This window comes from Thrips palmi, unplaced genomic scaffold (genome assembly GCF_012932325.1).
Source record: "Thrips palmi isolate BJ-2018 unplaced genomic scaffold, TpBJ-2018v1 HiC_scaffold_16, whole genome shotgun sequence".
Taxonomy (NCBI): Eukaryota; Metazoa; Arthropoda; class Insecta; order Thysanoptera; family Thripidae; genus Thrips; species Thrips palmi.
In genome coordinates this window covers 1259828-1286734 of record NW_023144625.1, presented here as the reverse complement: position 1 = coordinate 1286734, position 26907 = coordinate 1259828, and the positions used below count along the sequence as shown (strand labels likewise).

Here is a 26907-nt window from a genome sequence, read left to right as displayed (position 1 = left end):
ACCCAAGGAATGCTCCGAAGAACATCTGTTTAAGCCCTGAGAAAATCTCTCCGAAAAAAAAGGAAAATGAATGGAGTCTCCATGAACGTGATTAAAGGGGTTTTCTCCATAAAATTTCGGAGCTAATTTCTAACAGTGCAGCCATGCAGTGGTTCAAAATTTTTAAAAATCCAACGGGCATATTATAGTAAAATAATTTTTAAAAAAATATTATTCTAGTACAGTCATTATAAATTTACTGTTGTGCATACAAAAGGTATGAACTTAAGATGCATAAAAACAGGCGTTCAGAGAGGCCTTGCAGCCCCCAATCTAAAAGGGTGCACTTAAGCATAAGCTAAGGACGGAACAGCTTACCTCATCAGTTCCACTTCAGGTGAAGATTGACCATTCGAGATGTGTTCACATCAGTTCTAAAGGCTCTAAATAATGGGCCAGTTGTTCGTTCAACTAGCCCAAAAGGAAATTCACTCCTCGGTTTGCCAGTCAGACTAAAGAATAGTTCCAGGTCCACAAAAGAGTTCCAGTCCCACGTAAACAAAACGTTTCCAGGGTTTTGTCATTACAGTGCAAACAACAACAGATTCCACGTTAATAATGCCCACGTTAGTACTGTCACAGTTGCTGAACAAATTGCGTAGAGATGATTACTCCACAGCATCAAAAACAAATTCCAAGTCACCTTCATTGCCGAAAGCACACACACAGAAACATTCAGAGCCAAGCAAATAACTTCATGTTGTTCTTACCCAATATCCACGGCGCACAGTGGGACGAAACGCGAAAAAAGTGCCGAGAAGTGGCATTTTAAAAATTGAGCTGCCGGGTCCTACAAACTATCAGATGTTGGAAAGAAAGGTCTGGGCTATGCCTGACACTAATGTATTTGACAGAATTTCACACGTGCGAGCCCCTGCGGAGCGCCAAACTTGACACATTTTCAGATTTTCGTGTGTACTTTGTAATGAGTGTATAGTTTCCCTCCTGGTAGCCGTCTCCTACCGACCACAAACGACCACCAGAAGGGAAACTACGCATCTATTGCAATGTACGCGCTTAAAGTACAAAAAGAGTCAAGTTTGGCGCTCCACAGCGGCTCGTGCGTGTGATATATTGTCAAATTAACTAGTGTGTCGCATAGCCCAGACCTTCCTTTTGAACATCCAATAGTTTGTAGGACTCGGCCGCTCAATTTTGAAAATGCCAGTTCTCGGCACTTTTTCCGGGTTTCGTCCCACTGTGCGCCCGGTGGCAGCAAATCCGATCCGAGCCCCGGGGGTGCTGCTGCAGGTGCATCATGGTCTTAATGGGGTCGAGGAGGATCTTGGCAACGAATGCAGCTAGAAGGGCATGTAAAGGGATTTTTGGAATCGCAGCGACGAGAAAAAAACAATGGTGCCAGTTTCGAGTGAATCGGAGAAGTTCGGAACCGGGTTCAAATCCGAGCAGGGTATTTTTTGAACATCCCACACGGAAAATAGACGTCTAAAAGACGTATATTAGACGTCTATTTGTAGATGGAAATGAGTCAAATAGAGGTCTTTTGACATCTACATGTAGATCATCTACACATAATCTAATGGTCGAATTTGCGACGTCTATTAGACGTCTAGTAGTTTTCCTCAAGTAGACGTCTGCAGATAGATGTAGAATCGACGGACTCAGAATAGCCCCTGCATAACAAGTAGCGCACAACGAAGGTACAAACGGTCAAAGCGCGAATTGGGTTCCCGCAGGGGAAGGTAGAAGCATTAAGATCGATTCGGGCAGTTCTTAACTGATGTGGGGATTAAGAGGGCCGAGCAAGGGAACGCTGCCGGTACGGCACTACCAGCCCTTGCCCTTGCCTCATCCAAAAAATTGTAAAGCCCTCACACCACAAGAGCGAATTTACTGTGACGACTCTTCTAAGGAGCGGAGAGCGGCGTAGAGACTATAAGAGAACTGGCTCACGGAGTCGTCATCGCGAGCGGGCAGACGTGCTTTGCGCGTGGCGCGCTCTCGTGGCAGTTAGGAGAAGCTTATCCGTCTAGTACATTATCTAAAGAGTAAAAAGACATCTTTCTACTTTGAAGACCAAGATCTCGCCCACTACGCTATGGGCTGACCTAAGAAGTTGGGACGGAAATTTATCTATGTTGCGTCTGCATAAAGTCTATCATAGTGCATCTATAGATAGTCTACATGCGATATATTTATAGACGTCCATGTTTCAACGACATTAGCTGTCTTCATGAAATCTACCGTGTGGACATCTGCAGATAGACCTTTGCTAGATACAAGGTAGGTTTACGCCAGACCGCGTCTTGTCGTAACAGGCTTCGCGATATCTCGCTGCCTGTTCCTCCAATCCGCGCCTGGCGTACCTACCTTGGCCTGCGGCGCTAGCCTGCCTTCGGCAGGCAATGCTTGTCCACCGTCAGTTACTTCTAATTTGTTGCATGCTGGGGGGCCCCCAGACCCCCTTCATTCTAGATTGAGTTGCTTCATCTACGAATTATGCGATCTTGACCCTTGTGACCTTTTAACTTGTCGGGGCTGGGGGGCTCCGCGTCTTGTCGTAACAGGCTTCGCGATATCTCGCTGCCTGTTCCTCCAATCCGCGCCTGGCGTACCTACCTTGGCCTGCGGCGAATTATGCGATCTTGACCCTTGTGACCTTTTAACTTGTCGGGGCTGGGGGGCTCCGCCCCCCAGACCCCCCTTCCATCAAGACAGGGGAGATCTGCTTGCAAAAATACTTCGATTTTTTGCCGTTTTTAGGGTGTTTTTCGGCTATAAAAACTGAACCAGTTGAGCTAGGACAGTGAAATTTCGCGTGTGCCGAGCCAAGCACATATCTAATGAGCCTGCAAAATATCAGCTAGATCGGCCGAGCCGTTCAGGAGGAGTAGTGCGCACAGACACACACACACACACACACACAGACATGAATTTTTTTTAACCCCACTGGAGTAACGGGCTTTGCTATCGCTCAGCCAATCAGGTAGATCTGTCCTATGAGTCCTTAGATGAACTTCGACAAGAAAGATCATCTATAGACGTCTGCAGTTGCATCTATAGTTAGACATAGACGGATTAGAGGCGCGTAAGATCATTTATAGACCGTCTACTTCAGTCCATAGATGTCTATAGACACTGAAGATCATCTATAGATTGTCTAAATTTGTCTATAGACGTAGATAGACTTTTGAAGACCACATCTAGACGGTCTAGCTTAATCTATAGACGTCTATTTTCCGTGTGGGATTCTTTTTATTCGAGTTTCTGCATTGTTTCTGATGTTTTAAAGGGTGCTGATGACGAAAACGACATTCATTTTAACCCCAGACTCAGGTTTAAGTCCCGTCAGGGTCAAACATAGATAAATTCGTACGGGACGGGCCAAAGTTGCCGATGTATATCGCTACTTTTCCTGTTATTTTAATATACACTACTGGAATTTGAACCCGGGTCCAAAATTCCACGATTCGCTTGAAATTATCACCGTTGGTTTTGTCTCGTCGCCGCGGTTCCAAAAAACCATTAATGCCCTTCTAGCCGTGTCCATCGCCGAAATCCTCCTTGACCCCATGTAGACCATGATGCACCTGCAGCCTTGCCCCTGGGGCTCAGATCGGACTAACTGCCACCGAGTGGTTCTAAGGGTTACCCAAGAAGGCTGCATACCAAATTTGGTCAAGATCGGACCACGGTTCTAGGCCCACTCACCCAGGTGCGATTGACCTAAAGCATTTTCGCCCATACGCTATTCACCCCCAAGTATTTCACCCAGTTGTAATTGACCCACGTGTGATTGACCCAGGAAGCTGTTCACCCAGAATAATTTATTTTTATTTTTACAAAGAAACATTGTTGCCACAGGCACGCAGATACTCCAGGAGGCGGCCTGAAGTCTTGAACTCGTGGTAGCGGTCGGTCATGATGTACAGCCGGTCGTTTATCCTCGTGTACTTCTTTTTCTGCGCTTGCCGAATCTTGCGCCCCGCATCCAGCTCCTGCATCATGACCCTCACGTCTGCCTCCTCCTTCTGGAATTCGCCGATCAGCTTGTAGAGTGAAGGGTGACTCTTGCCGACGTCGGTTCCCTCGCCTGCGCCGCCCGACGACGTAGGTCCGCTCGAAGTCAAGCATGCGGTCCGGCAGGTTGTTGAGTACCTCTTCGCAAGCTTCTGGGACGTCTTCAACTGGGACGAAAGCAAGACCAACAACTTCTTTGAAAGCGTTGCGTACGGTGTCATCCTCCGGGTCACGAAACGCGACCTGCAAGCCTTCCTCCTGCATCCGTCTCCAGTTAGCCTGCCTGAGGTGGGACAGACAAAGGCGAGTTTCTGCATTGGCGAAGGCCTGCTTGCAGGCGTTGACGATGCCAAGCTCCATGTCGGAAATGGTGGTGGTGGGATTCGGGGCTGCAATTCGCATGTCACGGCATTTGTCAAGGACAGCTTGAATGACAGCATTGTATGACGCCCCTTCCTTGTCCGGTAACAGAGCAAACACAAAGGGAAAAGTTTCGCCCGCATACTCCCCGTGCATGGTAAAAATCTGGGTAAATATGTCAGGAGCAGTGTCAAAGGTACCATCCAAGTGCAGAACAGAAGATTGTGCTAGTCTCCGAAGTCCCAGTTTTGTTGCGAACACATCCGTTTCTCCGGAGGTTCCTCATCCTCATCGGCGTCGTCCCAGGAATCGTAGATGAGAAATTCCTTGCCATCGAGAGTCTTTTGGTATCTTTCAGGAATATCGCCTATTTCACTTATTTTCTTTGGATTTTTTGGAAAGTTTCGGCTGCGTCGTTTGTTGAATGTCCTCTTCATAGACTCTCGTAGGGGAAGATGGGGCAGGACTCCCGACGGAACCTGAACGTAACGCTTTATTAGTTATTAGTTACCGTAACTCTCGAACTACATGTCATGGCAGTTCAAATGTGCACCTGGGGCAACTCCTGCTGTAATACATATTTGTGCTGGAGGCGCCTCCGGATTGTCTTCGGCACGCCGCTTGATTCGGTGGTAGCACTCGATTGCCTCGCTCTCCTCGGGGCTGGGCATGTGGTTGGGGTGGTCAACGGGGGCCTTGAAGACCTCGACGGTATCGGAGTCGGCTACGGGACGGTGTTACAGTTGTCAAATCATCGTCAGGCATTGATGCACACCCGCCTTGAATCCACCCCCACACGCTTACCTGTGGGTGTCGCCGTGGTCGCACGCTGCTTGCACTCCGGCTTTTGGCGGCACACCCAGTACTACCGCCGCCGGGTCCCAGCCTTGTTGTCAGAATGGTAACTATACAGATACCCTTTGTGGGAAAGGATAAACCCCCCCCTTTCACTCGGGAGTAATTTTGCTAAATTTTGCTCCATGGCCGAAAAGTGTGAGAAGTAATTTCGCGGGCAACGGTTTTTGATTGTTGTCTTGTGGAAATACCCCCCACACCGATCGCTCTGTGGCGTTTGACAATACCCCACTCGGGGCGTTTGACAATACCCCACTCATAAGCAATACTCCTCGCTCTCACTTTGGGCTTGGGCGAATTATTTTGGCGTGGGTGAGATCAAAAAAAGGGTAAATGGGCCTCGGGTGAATTTTAGGGGGTGAATTGCTTGTGGGTGTATTGACTTTGGGTCAGTTGGGTTTTGGGTGAATAACGTCTGGGTGAGTGGGCCGTGCCCCTCGGACCACGGGAAGTCCTCGGACAAACAAAGGACGGACGGACGGACGCACAGGATACATTATACTATATGCCCGTCCCTCCGTCAATTTTTAGGGGTTCCCAAGAACCCCTATTGTCCGAGGTCCGTGGATTCCTCCCCCCCCCCTTCGATTTTCAAATAAACAACGCCTAACTATTTCAACTTTTAAAAAACCGAAAATTCCAAATTTTTTCGAAAATTCATCGTGAAAATTTCCGTTAACGCGAAAAACATAAATTTGCAACTATCGAAAACCAGAGCCGTTCATGATATGAAAAAATGGTTCAAATAAACAAGGTAGGTTTACGCCAGACCGCGTCTTCTCGTAACAGGCTTCGCGATGTCTCGCTGCCTGTTTCTCTAATCCGCGCCTGGCGTACCTACCTTGGCCTGCGGCGCTAGCCTGCCTTCGGCAGGCAATGGCTTTTCCATCTCCATCATCGATTTTCCTAACTTGTTGCGTGCTGGGGGGCTCCGCCCCCCAGACCCCCCTTCATTGTAGAAAGACTGCTGCAGATAACTTGATCTTGACCCTTGTAACTTGTCCAGGCTGGGGGGCTCGGCCCCCCAGACCCCCCTTTATCACGACAGAAGCGATCTAACTACAGAAAACTCGATTTTTCGCCGTTTTTAAAGTGTTTTTCACCTACAAAAACTAAACCAGTTGGGCTAGGATGGTGAGATTTCGCGTGTGCCGAGCCAAGAACGTAACCAAAAAGTGTGCAAAATCTCACCGAGATCGGCCGAGCCGTTCAGGAGGAGTAGTGCGGACACACAGACACACACACGGACAGACAGACAGACAGACAGACATGAAACATTTTTCAAACCCACTGGAGTAACAGGGTTCGCTATCGCTCAGCCAAAAATGTACCACTCCTCAAAACTAAACCTCCTGGCTCATCAAAGTGACAAGAAATTGTCTGTGTTCTGAGAAAATGGTTAAAACATGAAAAAAAATCGCCATGGCAACGACACGACACCATCATGCCTACTGTCAAAATTTAAAGTGACCCATCAAAAGAAATCAACACGCCGTGAAATTCGAAAATGCCAATGCTAGCGCATTGCACTGTGTCCTGACATTGGAACATCTTTGAAATCCGTCATTGGTAAAACGTTCGTAGCAGAAAAGACGCAATAAATTAATTTTCGTGGGTGGCAACAATTTTCTCGGTGTCGCGCCCTTTCAAAAAACGCGAGACTGAAAAAACGAGTAGTCGCGCATTGAAACTGCCCCTTCATTGTTGCTGAGGTTGGATTGTTTGGCATGCTTCTAAAGGCTGCGGTTGACTTGTCATGTTTTCCTCAATTCTGTGACCAGCTATACGGTTGGTTTGACAAACCCCACTCGCACTCCGTAACAAAGGTGTTCTAAAGGAAGGCCCAAAGAGTACCCACCCGTTGAGGGAGAACGATTAGCCGCCTTAGATTAGTCGCAGTGGATGCCTAAAGTCAGCTCAAACCACGATTTCTACACATTTGTTACCGTTTCAACAAACTTTGCTGCAATACCGCTCCCAAACTAAGACGGCTAATCGAACTCCGTAACAAAGGTGTTTCAAAGGAAGGCACAAAGAACACCCACCCGTTGAGAGAGAACGATTAGCCGCCTTAGATTAGACGCAGTGGCTGCCTAAAGTTAGGCCAAACGATGATTTCTACACATTTGTTACTGTTTTGACAAACTTTGCTGCAATACCGTTCCCAAACCAGGACTCATTTTTATTGGTATTTCAAAACTTACTTTTTAACCAGTTATGAAACTGGGAACACCCTGCAATGCGATTAGCATTGGAATTTTTTTTATTAAAAATAAATTGGACGGGCAAAAAACTATGAAATTTCATCGTGGATTACAAAGAAAAAAAATTCCAATGCTAATCGCATTGCACGGTGTTCCCGTTTCCATAACTGGTTGAAAATCGAGGAAAACATGACAAGACAACCGCAGCCTTTGAGAGCATGCCAAACAATCCAACCTCAGCAACAATGGAGGGGCAGTTTCAATGGGCGCCTGCTCGTTCTTTCAGCCTCGCGATTTTCGAAAAGGCGCAGACGGCAAGCATATTGGTGCCAACCCACGAAAATTAATTTGATGCGTCGTTATGCTACGAACTTTTTAGTAGTGACAGACTTTAAACATGTTCCAACGTTGAGACACCGTGCAATGTGTTAGCATTAGCATTTTCAAATTTCACGGCATTTAGATTTTTTTTTAATGGGCGACTTTAAATTTTGACGGGTGGTACGATGGGACCATGCCGTTGCTATGGTGATTTTTTTTTCATGTTTTGACCATTTGCTCAGAACATATACGATTTCTTGTTACTTTGATGAGCCAGGAGGTTTAGTTTTGAGGAGTGGCACATTTTTTATTTGAACCATTTTTTCATATCATTAACGGTTCTTGTTTTCGATTGTTGCAAATTTATGTTTTTCGCGTTAACGGAAAATTTCCACGATGAATTTTTGAAAAAAATTGGAATTTTCGTTTTTTTCATGGTTGCAATAGTTTAGAGTTGTTTATTTGAAAATCGGAGAGGGGGGGGGGGGAAGAATCCACGGACCTCGGACAATAGGGGTTCTTGGGAACCCCTAAATATTCATAACATATTGGCCAAATTTTTTCCTGTAATATTAAGAGTGTAGCCCAGTACTTGCAGAAAAAATCTTTTCGGCTTCAAGATAGAACTGCTTTCATAAAAGGAGATAAAAAGAATGGCAAACGTGTTTGTATCGGGCTTGAAAAATATTTGGGCGAATCCAAGCAGAAGTGGACACTGAGGTTCTGTGTGAGGGTCAATACGGCATCCGATTCGAACGAGGCCGCCTTTCTTGGCAGCCTATTGCAATCCTTGGGGCTTGAGCGTTGGCATCCGATATAGCGAAGAGGTTGGAGAGGTTATCACAGCGTGGTGGACGTGGTCGCTGCGTGGTTCTCATCTCAGGCGGGGAATCGTAACACTTCCGGTAGTAGCGTATAACAGCTGACTAAACTGGACTGTTACGCCGCTGGTCTAACTGTTGACACTCAGTGAGCGCGATGTGCCAGGGCAGCAGTCTTACGCCAAACAACGTTTACGCGTGGAATCCCTCTTCAGTGGTTTGCCACCCCTCTTATCAAACATTCAAAAAACAAGACTTTTGAACTCTGCCCTGAAGTTATCTGTTTGTTTCTCCCCCTCTACTTTTTAGCAAGCGAACTTAAACCCGCTGTCATTCTGTTGCGTGGTCAATTCAGACGCCTTCACTCTGGCAACATCACTCACCATGAAGATTCTGTTGGGCTTGATTTTCTTGGCAGACGCTTACATCCAATTTGGAGCCACTTGCGGTAGGTTTTTCTCCGATTAATTCTCGGCAATGGGTAGCAACACGCTACGACGCGTGTGGAGAGATGCTCAAGCCACATTCTTCCGGAAATGGCTTACACAAAATTTTTTAACAACTGTCCTTTTTTTCGGCCTGAGCCACCACGCTGAAGACAATTCTGCTGGCATAAGTGCGTGTTTCATTAATAACTTGATTGAAACAAGGCAAATGTTTTAGTTCGACGATACGTCAACCAAATCTGGCTAGATGGTGAAAATTGTGAAAATCACAGTAAGGACTGTTTCACACACAGTCTTTTTTTAGCCTTTAAAGAAAAGGATAGAGAAAGTTCTTTGTGCTTTTGTCTACTATAAAAACGTTCGATCCGCCAAACAAGGGATTGTTACTCGCATCATAAATCTCCTACTGAGCCACGATGTACCGAAAAGCTAGCCAATGGATTGTGTCAATTCACTAGTTGAACTTCATTAAATATGTTGATCTAGAAATAAAACACAAAAAGAATGGTACTAGTTTCTACGGCAATCTGAAAAAAATCAAACTTCTATCTTATTTAAGCACATCGAACTTTTTTAATCCAGACAAAAACACATTGAACTTTCTTTATCCAGACAATAACACATCACACGTTCAACGCTATTCGGTGAGAGCTCTTCATAGAAGCGCACCAGCATTGATGGACCGACGTTAACAAGCGAGTAATTTTCTGAACGAAACTTTAAAACAAAAGGAGTTTTTCTTGGTATGTCAAACTTATAAACCAACAAGGCCTACAAAGGTATATCATCGAAAATGATTCTAGCTTGCTGAAAAAGTAAAGACACCTCTTCAGACCCACTCACATCTCCTTCGCGGCAGTTTTCAGTGTTGAAAGAAACCCTCAAACCGAGTTTGTTTCAGATCAGCAGAATGTCTTTTGTGTCTTCTCTTTGTTTTGTTTTAGTCTGAAGATTCTTTAAAGGTCCTGTGTTCAAACGTCAACATTTTATGTTAAACAGTGCCTCCTGCACCACATAACCTTACCGTGTATCGCTGGAATCGGACGTCCGTGTGGGTCCGGTGGCGGCCTCCCGTGACTTGTGACAATCTGCTCGATTATCAAGTGCACCTGAAATCGCTTCTTTCGGGCTGGGCTCAGCATGCCAGCGTGGCAGCAAGTAGTCGCTGTAACGTGTGGCCAGAGGAGGTCTGTTGGAGCGAGCATAGCTTGGAGGCAACAAACCCTCTTTACATGGTGACTGTCCTCGCTCGGAACAAAGACAGCAAGAATGGCACGGCTGCCAATGCTCTGATCGACACTTCAACTTCAGGAGGTAAGAAATTGGGTGCTGATGAAACGGTTTAGATGGTTGGGGATTCTCAAACCAGGTAAGATCTGACAACATCCATTTAGGTACTACTGAGCTCTCATCACATGTCTGCAACATTATAATCGTGGCTAGCAAAAGGCCATGATAGAACTTAAGCATTATCATTTTCTTCTCGATCTTCAACTTAAATTGTTATGCGAAACTCTTATTTCGGTTGCTTAACCCAAAAATTAGATCAAGTTTCGTTTTCGAAATTCTAAGGGGCGGATCAAGGAGGGGGACTTTTCAAAAATCAGGATTTTTGTGTGTTAAAGCGCAATTTATGTTTTTAGGGGCGAAGACAATGAATCTTATTTGATGTTTAATGCAAGTTAGCTCTAAAGCTGATCAAACGTACCGTCAAAACATAAAAATGTGCGAAAAGAAGATTAAAAGAGCCCCATAATGTGAACATCATTGGCCCAATGCAAAAAGTACAGCTGGTGTTTTTCGGGGCTGTTCATAAAATACGTTTTTGGGTAATTTTTGACTCCCCACCCTCCTTCATCACAACTTCGTCTCATTCGGCTGACCCTCCCTCCCCCCGCCCACTTGTCACGTATTTTGTGAATATGAGCGAGAAATCGCGCAAAATTTCCCTTCTCTAAGTCTTTACACAATCGAGTATAATAAACGCTTCAGTAAGTTTAAAAACAGTTAATTAACTGCGCAGTAGGGTGATTTCATTGCTTACCCACCCGAAAATGTCGTATTAAAGCGGTATATCTAAAAATGCGTCACAAGACCCAACACCCCCACCCTCCTCAGCCTCACAACTCATCACACCTAGCTGATTCCCCCGACCGCCCTAAAACACGTGACGTATTTTATGAACAGCCCCTCAACCCTGTGAACATAAGAATGAGCATGCAACATGCAAACATCTCGAATTGGGAAAAATCGACTATATTGACGCACCTTGTTATTATGAATACCAGGAGCGCATTTAGAGAGAAGACTTTTAAGAAATCAGGATTTTGGGATGTTCCATATAGTTTTTCATATATTTAGGAGCGGAGACAACGAACTTTGAACCATCTTAAATGCAAGTAAGCTCCAAAGCTGATCCAAAGTATTGTTAAAACATTCAAATTCGGATAAGTCTCCCCCCTTTGGCCCACATCGTTAATGAAATTCCTAGGGGCGAAGTAACAGGGTCGATTTTTCGTTATTCAGGATGTTTGAATGTCGCATTTCAATTCTCATGTTTATACTGTAATTACAGGGGGGAACAACACTACACTCTCATTCCAGAAACATGACATCACGTTGAAATGAACGTGACAAAATTTCACGTTCGTTTGAGCATTTTGTCCCATTCATTTGAATGTAAATAAGCTTATTTTTTGCCCGTGACATTTTGTCACGCTCTTTTCAACGTGATGTCCCGTTTCTGGGCAAAAGGCCACAGATGTTCACATTTAAAAGGCTTTTTGACCCTTTTTTGCACATTTTTTTTGTTTTGACTGTACGTTTATTCAGCTTAAGAGGTAAGTTGCATTAAACATCGTTTAAGGTTCGTTATCTTCGCCCCTGAAAACTTAGAAATCGCGTAACAACTTACAAAAATCTTGATTTTTGAAAAGTCACATCTCTTAATACGCCCCCAGGAATTTCGAAAACGAAAATTGACCTAGTTTTTAGCTTCAGCACCCCAATTAAGTGTTTTGAATGACACTTGTAGTTGAAGATCGAGTACCTGCTGTTTAAAATATGCATTACGCTCCCCTCCAAACCACTCCAACTAGCGAAAATTTGCCAAATCGCATCACTTAAAACCGTTTTTCTTCCTTGTTCATCAATTTTTGCAACCACATTTAAGGGGTTGCTAGACTCAAATATGGACTTTAACATATCAAAAAAGGAAAAAAATCAAAATTACCACTTTTGAGAAAATTGTGGTCAGAATTTTGACTTTGTTCAATTTTTGTCAAATTTAATACTGTTTGTCAAAATTTTGCAATGGGCTAGAAATCCACTTTAATACCTTTTTAATGAGCTCAGAATAGTCTCTGTAGCCTCCTTTTTGAAGAAACTAAGGGAGTATGGGGCGATTTGTAACAGGGGCGATTCGCAACAAATGCGTGTATCAATTCAAGTGGAGGGAGCAGAGGAAAATCTGAGTATGGCCCCTCTTTCGCTTCAAGTACAGGGTCCTTGAACAATCGAAGCGGATGTGATCGGTGCTCAGGTATAATTTTGGAGGGCGTCTGAAATATAGGGTACACCAAAATTTCGGCAAACAGGAAAATCTTTTATTTTGAGTTCTAGAAAGTTTCTGTCTGAGGCTCCCCAGGTATGAATCACCATCGAAGTACCGTTGGAGCCTTGAAGCGTGACCCCTTTACAATGTAAACACGTGTCATAAGTTGCTTTCACTTTGTCCAGTGATAGTTAGGGACGAATTTCTTGCGTAACAGGCATTTGGGGTGAATCGTAACAAACCCGTATAAAAACAAGAATTAAATTGGTTTTTGCTGTTAAATGCTTGAATTATTTCTCGAATCATCTGCTGTTTTATTCCAATACATTTACACAGCTCGAAATGCATTTTAAAGCGAGGTATTCTATGATTTCCTCTAAAATTGAAAAAAGTGAGGTTAGGATTGACATAGCCTATCAGTTACTGCTAAAGCGGTCAACGGCAGCTTGTAATATAGATTTTTAGACGTCTGCAGGACACCCGAAGGACAACTGGTGGAGGAGATAACATTCCCGACGATGTTTCATTTAATGTGTAGGATGTTTAAAAAGCCTCATGGCTGTTACAATTCACCCCATGCTGGGGCGATTCGTAACAGCATGCAAGGGTTTGGAAAACGTCTTAGATTTCAAAGATTACGGACTCCAGATTGATCCAATGGAGCTGAACAGTCTAGATGAAGGGCCAGACTGCTCAACTGGCACAAGTTTGACACCGATACGCAGAATGTTCTTAAATTTGTATAGCGAATTCCGAAATCTGTTACAAATCGCCCCATACTCCCTTACAGAGTTTTCAAAAAAGGTCTGCAACGAAAATCAAAATATCTGAGGCAGGCCATAACTTTTTAAAAAATCGGCATTTTTTAACTAACATTTGTTTTGGGGGGTCGAAGACAATTGCCAACACGCGTAGGTTTGCTCGGAAACGGTGAGGAATTTGGTCCCCTTTTTTGAAGATTGAGTAGGTTTGCTCGGAAACGGTGATAGAATTTTAAGCCTTTGGAACTTTTCCTAAGTTTCCCAGTCAATTTGGAATAGAATAGAAAAAACCGCAAGTCTTTAGGACCACTCCTTTACCCGAAACATTTCTATGAGTCAGTGAGTCAGTGAGTCAGTCAGATTGGGGCAATATAGGTTCTTGACCCCGAATGACAGCCCTAACGCTGTGTTGCGTTCCTTGAATGTACCGGGTGAGAGCCGCGGCGCCCAGAAGAAGCAGCTAGAGGTAGGCGTACCGCGGCCCGCAAATCTTTTGGCCCTGTGCGCCTCGGGTTCCCGCTGTCGGAACGCTCAAAAATTTAGTGGGGGGTTGTTTTTGAACACGAATTTTAAGAAAAAAGGTCCATTCGGATAAATTTGTGATTTTTGAGGCGGCCTTACGTCTTGGCCGCAAGTTTGTCCATCCGTCCGTCCGTTCGTCGATTCGTCCGTTTGTGGTCAAATCTTGACCAAATTTGATGTGCAGCCTTCTTTGGTGGTCCTCAGAACCACTCAGTTGCAGCAAAGGGTGCAGATTAGGGTGGTCCACATTTTTTAAAAGTTCCAAAAATTGAGGAGCGCCGTCCAGATTCTGAAAGAAGATGGAAAATCATGAATTTTGGTACAAACATGATAAGATTTGGACCATTCTTAGGGGTCCATCAAAGCGCCTGAACTTTGAAGAAAAATTGAAAATGTACTGGTTTAGTAAAATCGATGCTGTTTCGAGAGTCTGTGTCCGATTTTTAATTGTGTTTGAGTCGTCCGATCAGATTTTAAGGGTCATTTTTCGACGCGCCTGATCAAGACCTTTCAAAAAATGTCTAGGGCGTCATAATCGGTTGGTTTGCCTACTGTACAGGGGCAAAAAACCACTGAAATTCGCTGAAAAAGTGCACTTTTGTGATACAGAGTATCCTATTTGGCATTGGGTCAGATTTCTTGTGGTGCCATTTGACGCGCCTGGTCAAAAACTTTCTATTACCGTCTCAAGCGTATGAATCCGGTGGGTTACCGACCCTACAAGCAAAAAATGTCGATTGTCGAAAAATTGGTCTGTAGGATAGGCAACTCACTGGGCTCAGACGCCCGAAACGGTACTCGAAAGTTTTTGACCAGGCGCGTCAAATGGCACCACAAGAAATCCGACCCGATGTCAAACAAGATACTCCTTATCACAAAAGTTCACTTTTTAAGCGAATTTCGGTGTTTTTTTGCACCTGTACAGTAGGCAAACCAATCGATTGTGACGCCCGAGACATTTTTTGAAAGGTCGTGATCAGGCGCGTCAAATGGTGACCCTAGAACTCCGATCGGACGACTCAAACACATTCGAAACACAGGAACATGGCGTATTTAGGGGCTAAAAACGGGATTTTACGCCCCTGGAAACTAGGCAATGCGTCGTATCGTCATAATGTACATCATCAAATAGAGCGCACTTTTCCAAAAGCATGGCCGTTTTGCAATCGATAATCGGACACAGACTCTCGAAACAGCATCGATTTTACTAAACCAGTACATTTTCAATTTTTCTTTAGAGTTCAGGCGCTTTGATGGACCCCTAAGAATGGTCCAAATCTTATCATATTTGTACCAAAATTCATGATTTTCCACCTTCTTTCAGAATCTGGACGGCGCTCCTCAATTTTTGGAACTTTTAAAAAATGTGGACCACCCTAGTGCAGATGACGAAATTAACATCTTTTATGACCCCAGCCTCGGGTTTAAATCCCGTCAGGGACATGGGTCAAACTGGCACATTTCTAAATGTACGCGACGGGCCAATGTTGCTTCTGTGTATCGCTACTTTTCCTGTTATTAGGTGCTTAATTTTCATCTACTAACAGCGCAAAAAAAGCAGCTTTACGAAATTTTACACTCCCGACAAAAATTAGAGGAACACTTTTAGTCATCGTCATATTTTCTAAGTCTTTTGAGCTGGGAAGCTTTAATTTTGTACACGGGTGCCCCCACTACTTCCCTCAAGGCCTGCGAAGCGCGTGGCCCGTGCGCCTCCCCTAACGGACGGCACCTACCCCTAAGTGCGCAAGGGTGAAAAAAAACGATGAAAACGTGCCGTAAAAACCAACTTTACCTTATCGCAGAGTTCAAAGTTTTGGTGTACGACGTCAAATGACCCTCCTCTTTCTTACGATGCAAGCGGAATTCAATTTGAACGAACCCTACCACCGCTGCACTCACCCCCACCCCCTCAAGGGGGTGGATTTCGAGCCAGTTCGAATTTCGCGTAAAACTGCGTCAGGACGTCCCCCGTACCAAGCAATCATCGTTTTTCGAGGTTTCAACCACCCCCCCAGTTGAATCATCCCCGGAAAGCCCCACCCCCTTTCCAACACCAGCCGTCCGGAGCCTTTCGGTTTAAGCAATATGCAACAAAACTTCAGAGGGCATTCCTCTAGTGTCCAAAAAGACGTCTCAGCGAAGAAACCCGGTGCCGGACGAATGCAACCCCTGTGGTACGGGTGTTCATCCCCTTGCACCCCTGCACGCCCCTGGAGGTGTTGGATGCCATCCGACAAGGGGGTTGGTCGAACAAGACATGGGGGAAGCGATCCTGAAGTTTTCAGAACGATCCAACCAACCGTTCGTCTTCCAGAGCGAAAAAAGCGTCATTTCGAGTAAAAACCACCCCCTCACTTCACCCCCTTCCAGCGACTCACTGAGTGGGGGTAGCAGTCCCAACCAACGTCACATCACTCGGCCCAGGACTCATTTCAAAGCCCTCCAAGTTTCAGACTGATGCGACAAAGCATGGGACCGTGGGAGCGACACAACGATGTGCCTGCATTCGGCAGCAACGGACGCACCGGCCCAACGGGTCGATGCGCCGTGAAGGTAGGCAAGCCAACTCACCTGGCGCCAGGTTGATAAAAAGCCATTTGGTAGCCTGATTTTGGCTCGTTAGCCACTGTGGCGTGTTGGGAGACATGCTTTGCATACAGTGCTGAAGCGTAGTGACGCTGGGGCCAAAATCAGGCTCCTTAATGGCTTTTAATCAACCTGGCGCCAGGTGAGTTGGCTTGCCTACCTGCACGGCGCATCGACCCGTTGGGCCGGTGCGTCCGTTGCTGCCGAATGCAGGCACATCGTTGTGTCGCTCCCACGGTCCCATGCTTTGTCGCATCAGTCTGAAACTTGGAGGGCTTTGAAATGAGTCCTGGGCCGAGTGATGTGACGTTGGTGGGACTGCTACCCCCACTCAGTGAGTCGCTGGAAGGGGGTGAAGTGAGGGGTGGTTTTTACTCGAAATGACGCTTTTTTCGCTCTGGAAGCCGAACGGTTGGTGGGATCGTACTGAAAACTTCAGGATCGCTTCCCTCATGTCTTGTTCGACCAACCCCCTCGTCAAAGGGCATCCAACCCCTCCAGGGGCGTGCAGGGGTGCAAGGGGGTGAACACCCGTACCGCAGGGGTTGCAGTCGTCCGGCACCGGGTTTCTTCGCTGAGACGTCTTCTTGGACACTAAAGGAATGCCCCCTGGAGTTTTGTTGTATATTGCTTCAACCGAAAGGCTCCGGACGGCCGGTGTTCGAAAGGGGGTGGGGCTTTTCGGGGGATGATTTAACCGGGGGTGGTTGTAACCTCGAAAAAAAGATGATTGCTTGGTACGGGGGACGCACAGTGGGACGAAACACAAAAAAAGAGCCGAGAAGTGGCATTTTAAAAATTGAGCGGCCGGGTCCTACAAACTATCAGATGTTGGAAAGAAAGGTCTGAGCTATGCCTGACACTAATTTATTGGCTGAGCGATAGCGAAGCCTGTTACTCCAGTGCGGTTGAAAAGTTTTGTCTGTCTGTGTGTCCGTGTGTGTGTGTGTGTGTGTACACTACTCCTCCTGAACGGCTCGGCCGATCTGGCTGAGATTTTGCAGGCTTATTAGGTATGTTCTTGGCTCGGCACACGCGAAATTTCACCATCCTAGCTCTACTGGTTCATTTTTTATAGCCGAAAAACACCTAAAAAACGGCGAAAAATCGAGTTTTCTGTCGGTAGACCTCTCCTGTCTGGATGAAGGGGGGGTCTGGGGGGCGGAGCCCCCCAGCCTCGACGAGTTGAAAAATTACAAGGGTCAAGATCGTGTAATTTGTAGATGAAGCACCTCCATCTAGAATGAAGGGGGTCTGGGGGGCGGAGCCCCCAGCATGCAACAGTTCAGAAATAACTGATGATGGACAAGCATTGTCTGCCGAAGGCAGTCTAGCGCCGCAGGCCAAGGTAGGTACGCCAGGCGCGGATTGGAGGAACAGGCAGCGAGACATCGCGAAGCCTGTTACGACAAGACGCGGTCTGGCGTAAACCTACCTTGTTTGACATAATTTCACACGTGCGAGCCCCTGCGGAGCGCCAAACACATTTTCAGATTTTCGTGTGAACTTTGTAATGGGTGTATAGTTTTCCTCCTGGTAGCCGTCTCCTATGAGATAAAGGTAACATTTGATATGTTTTAGGAAAGCTCATGACCTAAAACAAGGATGGTTTACGCCAGACCGCGTCTTGTCGTAACAGGCTTCGCGATGTCGCGCTGCCTGTTTCTCCAATCCGCGCCTGGCGCACCTACCTTTGCCTGCGGCGCAAGCCTGCCCTCGGCAGGCAATGGCTTCTCCACCGTCGATTTTCATAACTTGTTGCATGCTGGGGGGCTGCGCCCCCAGACCCCCCTTCATTCTAGATGGAGTTGCTTCATCTGCAGATAACGCGATCTTGACCCTTGTAGCTTTTTTACTTGTCCTGGCTGGGGGGCCCCAGTCCCCCCTTTCTTCAAGACAGAGGCGATTTGCCTACAGAAAACTCGATTTTTCGCCGTTTTTAAGTGTTTTTTGGCTTTAAAAACCAAACCAGTTGAGCTAGGATGGTAAAATTTCGCATGTGCCGAGCCAAGAACATACCCAATAAGCCTGCAAAATCTCAGCCAGATCGGCCGAGCCGTTCAGGAGGAGTAGTGTACACACACACACAGACAGACAGACAGGAAAAATTTTTCAACCGTACTGGAGTAACGGGCTTCGCTTTCGCTCAGCCAATGAAATATATTGCGTCAAAACCTGGCCGGAATAATCTGTAGCAATCAAAAATGAAAGACGCAATAGAGGCCCATTAGTTTGGTCTTTGGTCGCTTTGTCTATATTGAACACAAATCTTATCCTTAAACGAGTGCATACTGTTAAAATCAGCCTTTTTTAACGTAATCGGCGAACCTGCCGAACTATTTTTGGCTAAGCGATAGCGAAGCCTGTTACTCCAGTGCGGTTAAAAAGTTTTGTCTGTCTGTCTGTCTGCGTGTCTGTGTGTCTGTGTGTGTGTGTACACTACTCCTCCCGAACGGCTCAGCCGATCTGGCTGAGATTTTGCAGGCTTATTGGCTGAGCGATAGCGAAGCCCGTTACTCAGGTGGGGTTGAAAAGTTTTGTCTGTCTGTCTGTGTGTGTGTCTGTGTGTGTGTGTGTACACTACTCCTCCTGAACGGCTCGGCCGATCTGGCTGAGATTTTGCAGGCTTATTAGGTATGTTCTTGGCTCGGCACACGCGAAATTTCACCATCCTAGCTTTAATGGTTCAGTTTTTATAGCCGAAAAACACCTAAAAAACGGCGAAAAATCGAGTTTTCTGTCGGTAGACCTCTCCTGCCCCCCAGCCTCGACAAGTTAAAAAGTTACAAGGGTCAAGATCAAGTAATTTGTAGATGAAGCACCTCTATCTAGAATGAAGGGGGGTCTGGGGGGCGGAGCCCCCCAGCATGCAACAGTTCAGAAATAACTGATGATGTACAAGCGTTGTCTGCCGAAGGCAGCCTAGCGCCGCAGGCCAAGGTAGGTACGCCAGGCGCGGATTGGAGGAACTGGCAGCGAGACATCGCGAAGCCTGTTACGATAAGACGCGGTCTGGCGTAAACCTACCTTGTTAATTAAAAAAACAAAACTTCCTGAAAATTATTGGCTGTGCGATAGCGAAGCCCGTTACTCCAGTGCGGTTGAAAAGTTTTGTCTGTCTGTCTGTGTGTGTGTCTGTGAGTGTGTGTGTGTACACTACTCCTCCTGAACGGCTCGGCCGATCTGGCTGAGATTTTGCAGGCTTATTGGCTGAGCGATAGCGAAGCCTGTTAATCCAGTGCGGTTGAAAAGTTTTGTCTGTCTGTCTGTGTGTGTGTCTGTGTGTGTGTGTGTGTGTGTGTACACTACTCCTCCTGAACGGCTCGGCCGATCTGGCAAAGATTTTGCAGGCTTATTAGGTATGTTCTTGGCTCGGCACACGCGAAATTTCACTTTCCTAGCTCAACTGGTTCAGTTTTTGTAGCCAAAAAACACCTAAAAAACGGCGAAAAAATGAGTTTTCTGCAGGAAGATCACCTCTGTCTTGAAGAGAGGGGGGTCTGGGGGGCGGAACCCCCCAGACTAGTCAAGTTTAAAAGTTACAAGGGTCAAAATCGTGTTATCTGTAGATGAAGCAACTCTACCTAGAACTAAGGGGGGTCTGGGGGGCGGAGCCCCCCAGCATGCAACACATAAGACCGACGACGGACAAGCCAATGCCTGCCGAAGGCAGGCTAGCGCCGCAGGCCAAGGTAGGTACGCCAGGCGCGGATTGGAGGAACAGGCCGCGAGACATCGCGAAGCCTGTTACGACAATACGCGGTCTGGCGTAAACCTACCTTGTTAAACTTGTGAGTACACTGAGTACGGGCAAATGTGTACACATGAATACACTAGAGATTCACCCCTCGCGTTACGCAGCATTATAGATGCGTTACTGGAAGTTTGAATGCGAAGGGAAGCTTCTCTCTGTCAAAAGGGGGGAAAGACGCCTAAATAACGCTGTGTAACGGTGCCTTTCTATGTCGTTTGTAACGTAACTGTAACACTTTACGTGAAGTTACCGGGCCCTGGATTCACCCTTGGTTACGCGGCGGCGGCTGCGGCGGTGGCAGCTGGGGTACGTCCTAACGCACCCCAACGCACTTCCAAGATAATGGCTTTTCACTCTCAAAATTATGTGTCACTTGTTCAAGATTTGTTTTAGAATATCAATGTCGATTCATGTGCAAAGGACTGCCGAAGATCTGCAGTCAATTACCTAAACGACTACTAATTTTGAATTTCCATCATTTTAAGTTTCAAAGACTCGAGTTTAATGAATTTAAGTATTTTACTCTTGGATGTTCAGTGCCACTCCAAGCAAGTCTTGCTACAAAGTTTAAAATAACATAGAAAACACTAAGTATGCTTTTGAGTTTTAAAATTCTTTTTTTCTTTTTTAATCAAGAAATTTTCCTAATTTTTTGTCTTATCTAGATGACTTGTTAGACTACAAGGTAGGTGTACGCCAGACCGTGTCTTGTCGTATCAGGCTTCGCGATGCTGCGCCAGTTTCGACAATCCACGCCTGGCGTGTACACCTACCTTGGCCTGCGGCGCTAGCCTGCCTTTGGCAGGCGGCTTTCCTAGTCAAACCGTGGGTATAAGCGTGATCTCCACAAAGATTAGAATTGAGTGATCAAAATCTTCAGTAATGGGACTTAACTTTAAGTCGGGGGTCAGAATGGGTTCTATTTGCATCATCAGCACCCTCCAAAACATAGGAAACGATAGGGAACTTGTCAAAAATTTAAAAGTACCCAAAAAAAATTTTTCTGCCGTTTTTTAAGGGTTTTTTGACTTATATGACCGAATAGATTGAGGTAGAAAGCTGAATTTTGGTGTGTGGCGAGCCAAGGACATACCTAATGACCCTGCAAAATCAAGGCCTGATCGGCCGAGCCGTTCAGGAGGAGTAGTGCACACAGACACACACACACACACACAGACAGAAAAAGTTTTTTAACCCCACTGGAGTAACGGGCTTCGCTACCGCTCAGCCAATTACAGCGATTCTCTCATTTCATATCACCCTGACACCTGTTCAGAAATTTTTCTTTATTTCTACGTACAGAAGTCCATTCCTGCAAAGGTATATAGTCTTAGTCAATTTTTAAAATTTACTCAAAATCCTTAAACTATTTTAACAGTTGTTTTTCTTCAAAAAATCGACGGTTCTTGGGCCAAAAGTTGTCCGATTTCAATGACATTTAGCTCGTTGGAAAGGTAATTAAAGTCCCCATCTTTTGAGACTTCAAGATTTATTATGTCTCACCTAGTCCGTATGTAGTTGAGAAAACACTCTAACTTTAAGCTGCATATATCAACTTGGGACCCTCTACACTGTATAAAAAAGTGATTCCCGATCAAATGCGGCTTGGTTTTGATCTTAGAACGGAGAGGTCCATTACTTTAACCCACCCTGTGATACAAGGAGGTGCCAGTGTCAAGTTACGCCACTCAACTTCCGTCAAATTCATTGAAATTTGGTGTCTCAAGTTACCCCGCACAGTTACCATTTTCTATAAAAGTCAGTATTACCCGACGAATGATGGGTTTCCCTCAAAACCAATGCTACATTTAGAATGTTGAAATAATAGGGTCGAAAGATACTGCAATCATTTGGGTCTCAACAAGACGTGTTTCGAGTACCAAGGGAGACTTGTGACACTTCTCTAAAACTGTTGAATTTACTAAAATTTAAAAATTGTCAAAGAGCTGACCAGCTTGGTCCTAACCCGCCGTTCAAACGCTCAATCGTCTTTCCAATCAAGTATGAAGAAAAGTGCTAGGGCAGTTTTGACCTCCGAATGTGCCGAGCAAGGTGGCAGCTCCAAAAAGGTGAAAAAGCAGAAGTGTCTCAAGTTACCCTTGCTGTCTCAAGTTACCCCGGTTTACGGTAACACGGGCTTTAAACAAAAATCCTCCTGTGCTAGGTGTTAATCTGCAACAGTGCTTTTTGGCCCGTCCCGTTTATTTTTTGCAAAAAATATGATGGAGGGACGGGCAAAAAATGACGGAGGGACGGGCATTATAGTACGACTCGCTACGCTCGCTGGGGGGCTTCGCCCCACAGTGGGCGGAAACACCACTTTCGACGCGAAAAAGTCCAAGTGTGAAAACTTAAGTCAGTGATCAAAATTTTCCAAAGGAGGTTCAAAAAACTATGCAGAGAGCGAATCCGGCATCGGTTTTCCGATAGAGAGCTTCATTTCTCCTCAGGAAGGCTCAAAAGTCGAAGTTTTCATTTTTCTGTCAATTTCCCTTAAAATGTAATGGACTTTGTAATTAATTTGTGCCTTTAGTTGTCCATGTAAATAAAAGCTGGGCACAGATTCGTCTAAAGCACCTTCTGGCGATTCCAAAGCCGGTCTGGGATAGTAATTTGGCCAACAAATGACTTATCTGCAGCCATTTCAGTGAAAGTTGGCACAAAACTTGTAGGTTTTTCGTTTCTTTGGGCGGCATTAAAAGCCCTACAGAGCCCCACATCCGCACTAGGCGAAATCGATAGAAAAAAGTGTCCTCTTCACAATGGAGCAGAAACTAGCCACTCATACCCACTCTGCCCTTTTTGGGAGCCAAATTTCTATCTGTAAACAGCGCAAAAAAAGCAGTTATTCGACATTTTATTGCCCACGTGCGGTGCTTCACCTGGCTGTAAGTCTATCATTTCTCATTTATACCTATGGTATGCGCTGACATTTTTTGTTTGCCTTGTCAAGACGAATCCTTTTCTATAAACAAATGTCGATTTGGACAATTTTAAAAATTCACTCAAACCTTTTGGAAATATAAATAGGGCATTCCATTTGATTAAACAAGGTAGGTTTACGCCAGACCGCGTCTAGTCGTAACAGGCTTCGCGATATCTCGCGGCCTGTTCCTCCAATCCGCGCCTGGCGTACCTACCTTGGCCTGCGGCGCTAGCCTGCCTTCGGCAGGCATTGGCTTGTCCATCGTCGGTTGCTTCTTACGTGTTCCATGCTGGGGGGCTCCGCCCCCCAGACCCCCCTTGATTGGCTGAGCGATAGCGAAGCCTGTTACTCCAGTGGGGTTGAAAAGTTTTGTCTGTCTGTCTGTCTGTCTGTCTGTCCGTCTGTCTGTCTGTCCGCACTACTCCTCCTGAACGGCTCGGCCGATCTCAATGAGATTTTGCACACTTTTCGGGTATGTCCTTGGCTCGGCACACGCGAAATTTCACTATCCTAGCTCAACTGGTTCAGTTTTTATAGCCGAAAAACACATAAAAAACGGCGAAAAATCGAGTTTTCTGCAGGTAGATCACCTCTGGCTAGAAGAAAGGGGGGTCTGGGGGGCGGAGCCCCCCAGCCTCGCCAAGTTAAAAAGTTACAAGGGTCAAGATCGTGTTATCTGTAGATGAGGCAACTCTTTCTAAAATAAAGGGGGGTCTGGGGGGCGGAGCCCCCCAGCATGCAACACATAAGAAGTAACCGACGATGGACAAGCCAATGCCTGCCGAAGGCAGGCTAGCGCCGCAGGCCAAGGTAGGTATGCCAGGCGCGGATTGGAGGAACAGGCCGCGAGATATCGCGAAGCCTGTTACGACAAGACGCGGTCTGGCGTAAACCTACCTTGTTCTAGTAAAAGTTGCTTCATCTACAGATAACACGATCTTGATCCTTGTAACTTTTTAACTTGTCGAGGCTGGGGGCTCCGCCCCCAGACCCCCCTTTCTTCAAGACAGAGGTGATCTCCCTGCAGAAAACTCGATTTTTCACCGTTTTTTAGGTGTTTTTCGGCTATAAAAACTGAACCAGTTGAGCTAGGATAGTGAAATTTCGCGTGTGCCGAGCCAAGAACATACCTAACAAGCCTCCAAAATCTAAGCCAGATCGGCCGAGCCGTTCAGGAGGAGTAGTGCACACACACACACACGCAGACAGACAGACAGACAAAACTTTTCAACCCCACTGGAGTAACGGGCTTCGCTATCGCTCAGCAAATAAATAGGAAATCTAAACCTGTTTGAAAACCTCGTTTTTAAGCTAGCGCACAAGCCTGATTTCTGGTTTTTTCAGTGTAGTGCAGTTTTAAGTGTGAAACTACTTTAACGACAGGTCTGCAGAGGTTTGTGATTCATGCCATTGTGTTCGTATTTCTACAATCGTTGGTTTTGATTGACAAGGTAGGTTTACGCCAGACCGCGTCTTGTCGTAACAGGCTTCGCGATGTGTCGCTGCCTGTTTCTCCAATCCGCGCCTGGCGTACCTACCTTGGCCTGCGGCGCTAGGCTGCCTTCGGCAGACAATGCTTGTCCATCATCAGTTACTTCTGAACTGTTGCATGCTGGGGGGCGCCCCCCCCCCCCCCCTTCATTCTAGATAGAGGTGCTGCATCTACAAATTACACGATCTTGACTCTTGTAACTTTTCAACTTGTCGTGGCTGGGGGGCTCCCCCCTCTCATCCAGACAGGAGAAGTCCACCTACAGAAAACTTGATTTTTCGCCGTTTTTTAGGTGTTTTTCGGCTATTAAAACTGAACCAGTTGAGCTAGGATGGTGAAATTTCGCGTGTGCCGAGCCAAGAACATACCTAATAACCCTGCGAAATCTCAGCCAGATCGGCCGAGCCGTTCAGGAGGAGTAGTTGGCTGAGCGATAGCGAAGCCTGTTACTCCAGTGGGGTTGAAAAATTTTTCCTGTCTGTCTGTCTGTGTGTGTGTGTACACTACTCCTCCTGAACGGCTCGGCCGATCTGGCTGAGATTTTGCAGGCTTATGAGGTATGTCCTTGGCTCGGCACACGCGAAATTTCACCATCCTAGCTCAACTGGTTCAGTTTTTATAGCCGAAAAACACCTAAAAAACGGCGAAAAATCGAGTTTTCTGCAGGTAGATCACCTCTGTCTAGAAGAAAGGGGGGTCTGGGGGGCGGAGCCCCCCAGCATCGACAAGTTAAAAAGTTACAAGGGTCAAGATCGTGTTATTTGTAGATGAAGCAACTCTTTCTAAAATAAAGGGGGGTCTGGGGGGCGGAGCCCCCCAGCATGCAACACATAAGAAGTAACCGACGATGGACAAGCCAATGCCTGCCGAAGGCAGGCTAGCGCCGCAGGCCAAGGTAGGTACGCCAGGCGCGGATTGGAGGAACAGGCCGCGAGACATCGCGAAGCCTGTTACGACAAGACGCGGTCTGGCGTAAACCTACCTTGTGTACACACACAGACAGACACACACACAGACAGACAGACAGACAGACAAAACTTTTCAACCGCACTGGAGTAACAGGCTTCGCTATCGCTCAGCCAATAAAGTTTCTTTCTCTTTTTTCCACATTTTATGACCTGTTTACGCAACGCAGACTAACGTCCTACCTCTTAAGGAAATAAAAGTGCGTCAATTGCAATCGTTTTATTTGGATTCTTTCAGCGCCACAGCAAGTCCAGGATCTCCGCGCCAGTCGCGTGAAGAGTCGTCGCCTTCGTTTGCAGTGGTCCCTGCCCTCCAATTTAAATTTCAACGAAAAGTCAAGTTTCTTTCGAGTAGAGTTGAAGCCAACTGATGTCAGCAAGCCTGTTCCTAGATCTCAAGACATTCCATTGGAGGAGCAGAAAGACCTTTACTCTTACCCGATCGCAAAGCTAGAGCCTAACACCACCTACACAGCGTCCGTGCAGATTGTCACCGACAAGCCGGGTGCAAAGGCTGTCATTACAGTCATCACCGATCCGTCGAACGGCAAGGGTGACAATGACGAAGAAGACGCCGATGAAAACGATGGTATTTCATTTAAAGAATTAATGCGAAGAATTTCCAATTCTTAACGATTCAATTGTTGTAAAAGATTTGCAGTTTATGTATATCTTTGTAAGCTCTTAAATCTCAACAAATTTGGAGGCGCTGCACCAATGCAGACATTATTAACATAATACATATGAAGAAACTTTTTTAAGTCATATGTCAACGGGTAAAGGTGAATGTATAACGCATTGATGAAAGAATAAAGCTTTGAAAAGATTGAACAATTTCTCGAAGCTACAAACATAACTTTTTACTCAAAAATCACAAACTATAACCCCAATTATTTTAATAACGCTATGACAGACCTCTAAAAAAGTCAAGGATACCTGCACAAATGTAACCTTCGATCGGAAATAAAGGGCTGAATTCTACTCATAAGCTGAGCGTTGGTCGGGACAAAACAACCAGGTCGTCAAAAGCACCAGATCCACAAAAGTGCCAGGTGTCCGCACTGTTTAAAAAATTCTGAAAATTCAGATCAATTTTGTCAGACTTAGCAGTCTTAATCTGTAAATCAGACTTTCGTCTAAAAAAATCGGAGTTTTCGTCATAGTTTTTGGACCCTTCGTCTGAAAGCTTGGTTCAGACTCGAAGAGTCCCGATATTTGTACCCATTCTCTTAATTCAGATGAACTTGCGTCAGACTTTTTAGACCTCAAGAGTCTGAATTTCGGAATCAGACTACTTTCTAACATATGTTCTAACAAA

General features: G+C 45.8%; 1 protein-coding gene across 1 annotated transcript; it reads left to right on the top strand.

Annotated features, from left to right (window-relative positions):
- Positions 1–8723: 8723 nt before the first annotated feature.
- On the top strand, positions 8724–26440 carry LOC117642063. Its single transcript, XM_034379870.1, has 4 exons — positions 8724–8798; positions 8891–9029; positions 10027–10341; positions 25828–26440. Exons 1-4 carry the CDS (start codon positions 8739–8741, stop codon positions 26220–26222), a joined length of 909 nt encoding a protein of 302 aa, XP_034235761.1. The 5' UTR covers positions 8724–8738; the 3' UTR covers positions 26223–26440.
- The last annotated feature ends 467 nt before the right edge of the window (positions 26441–26907 follow it).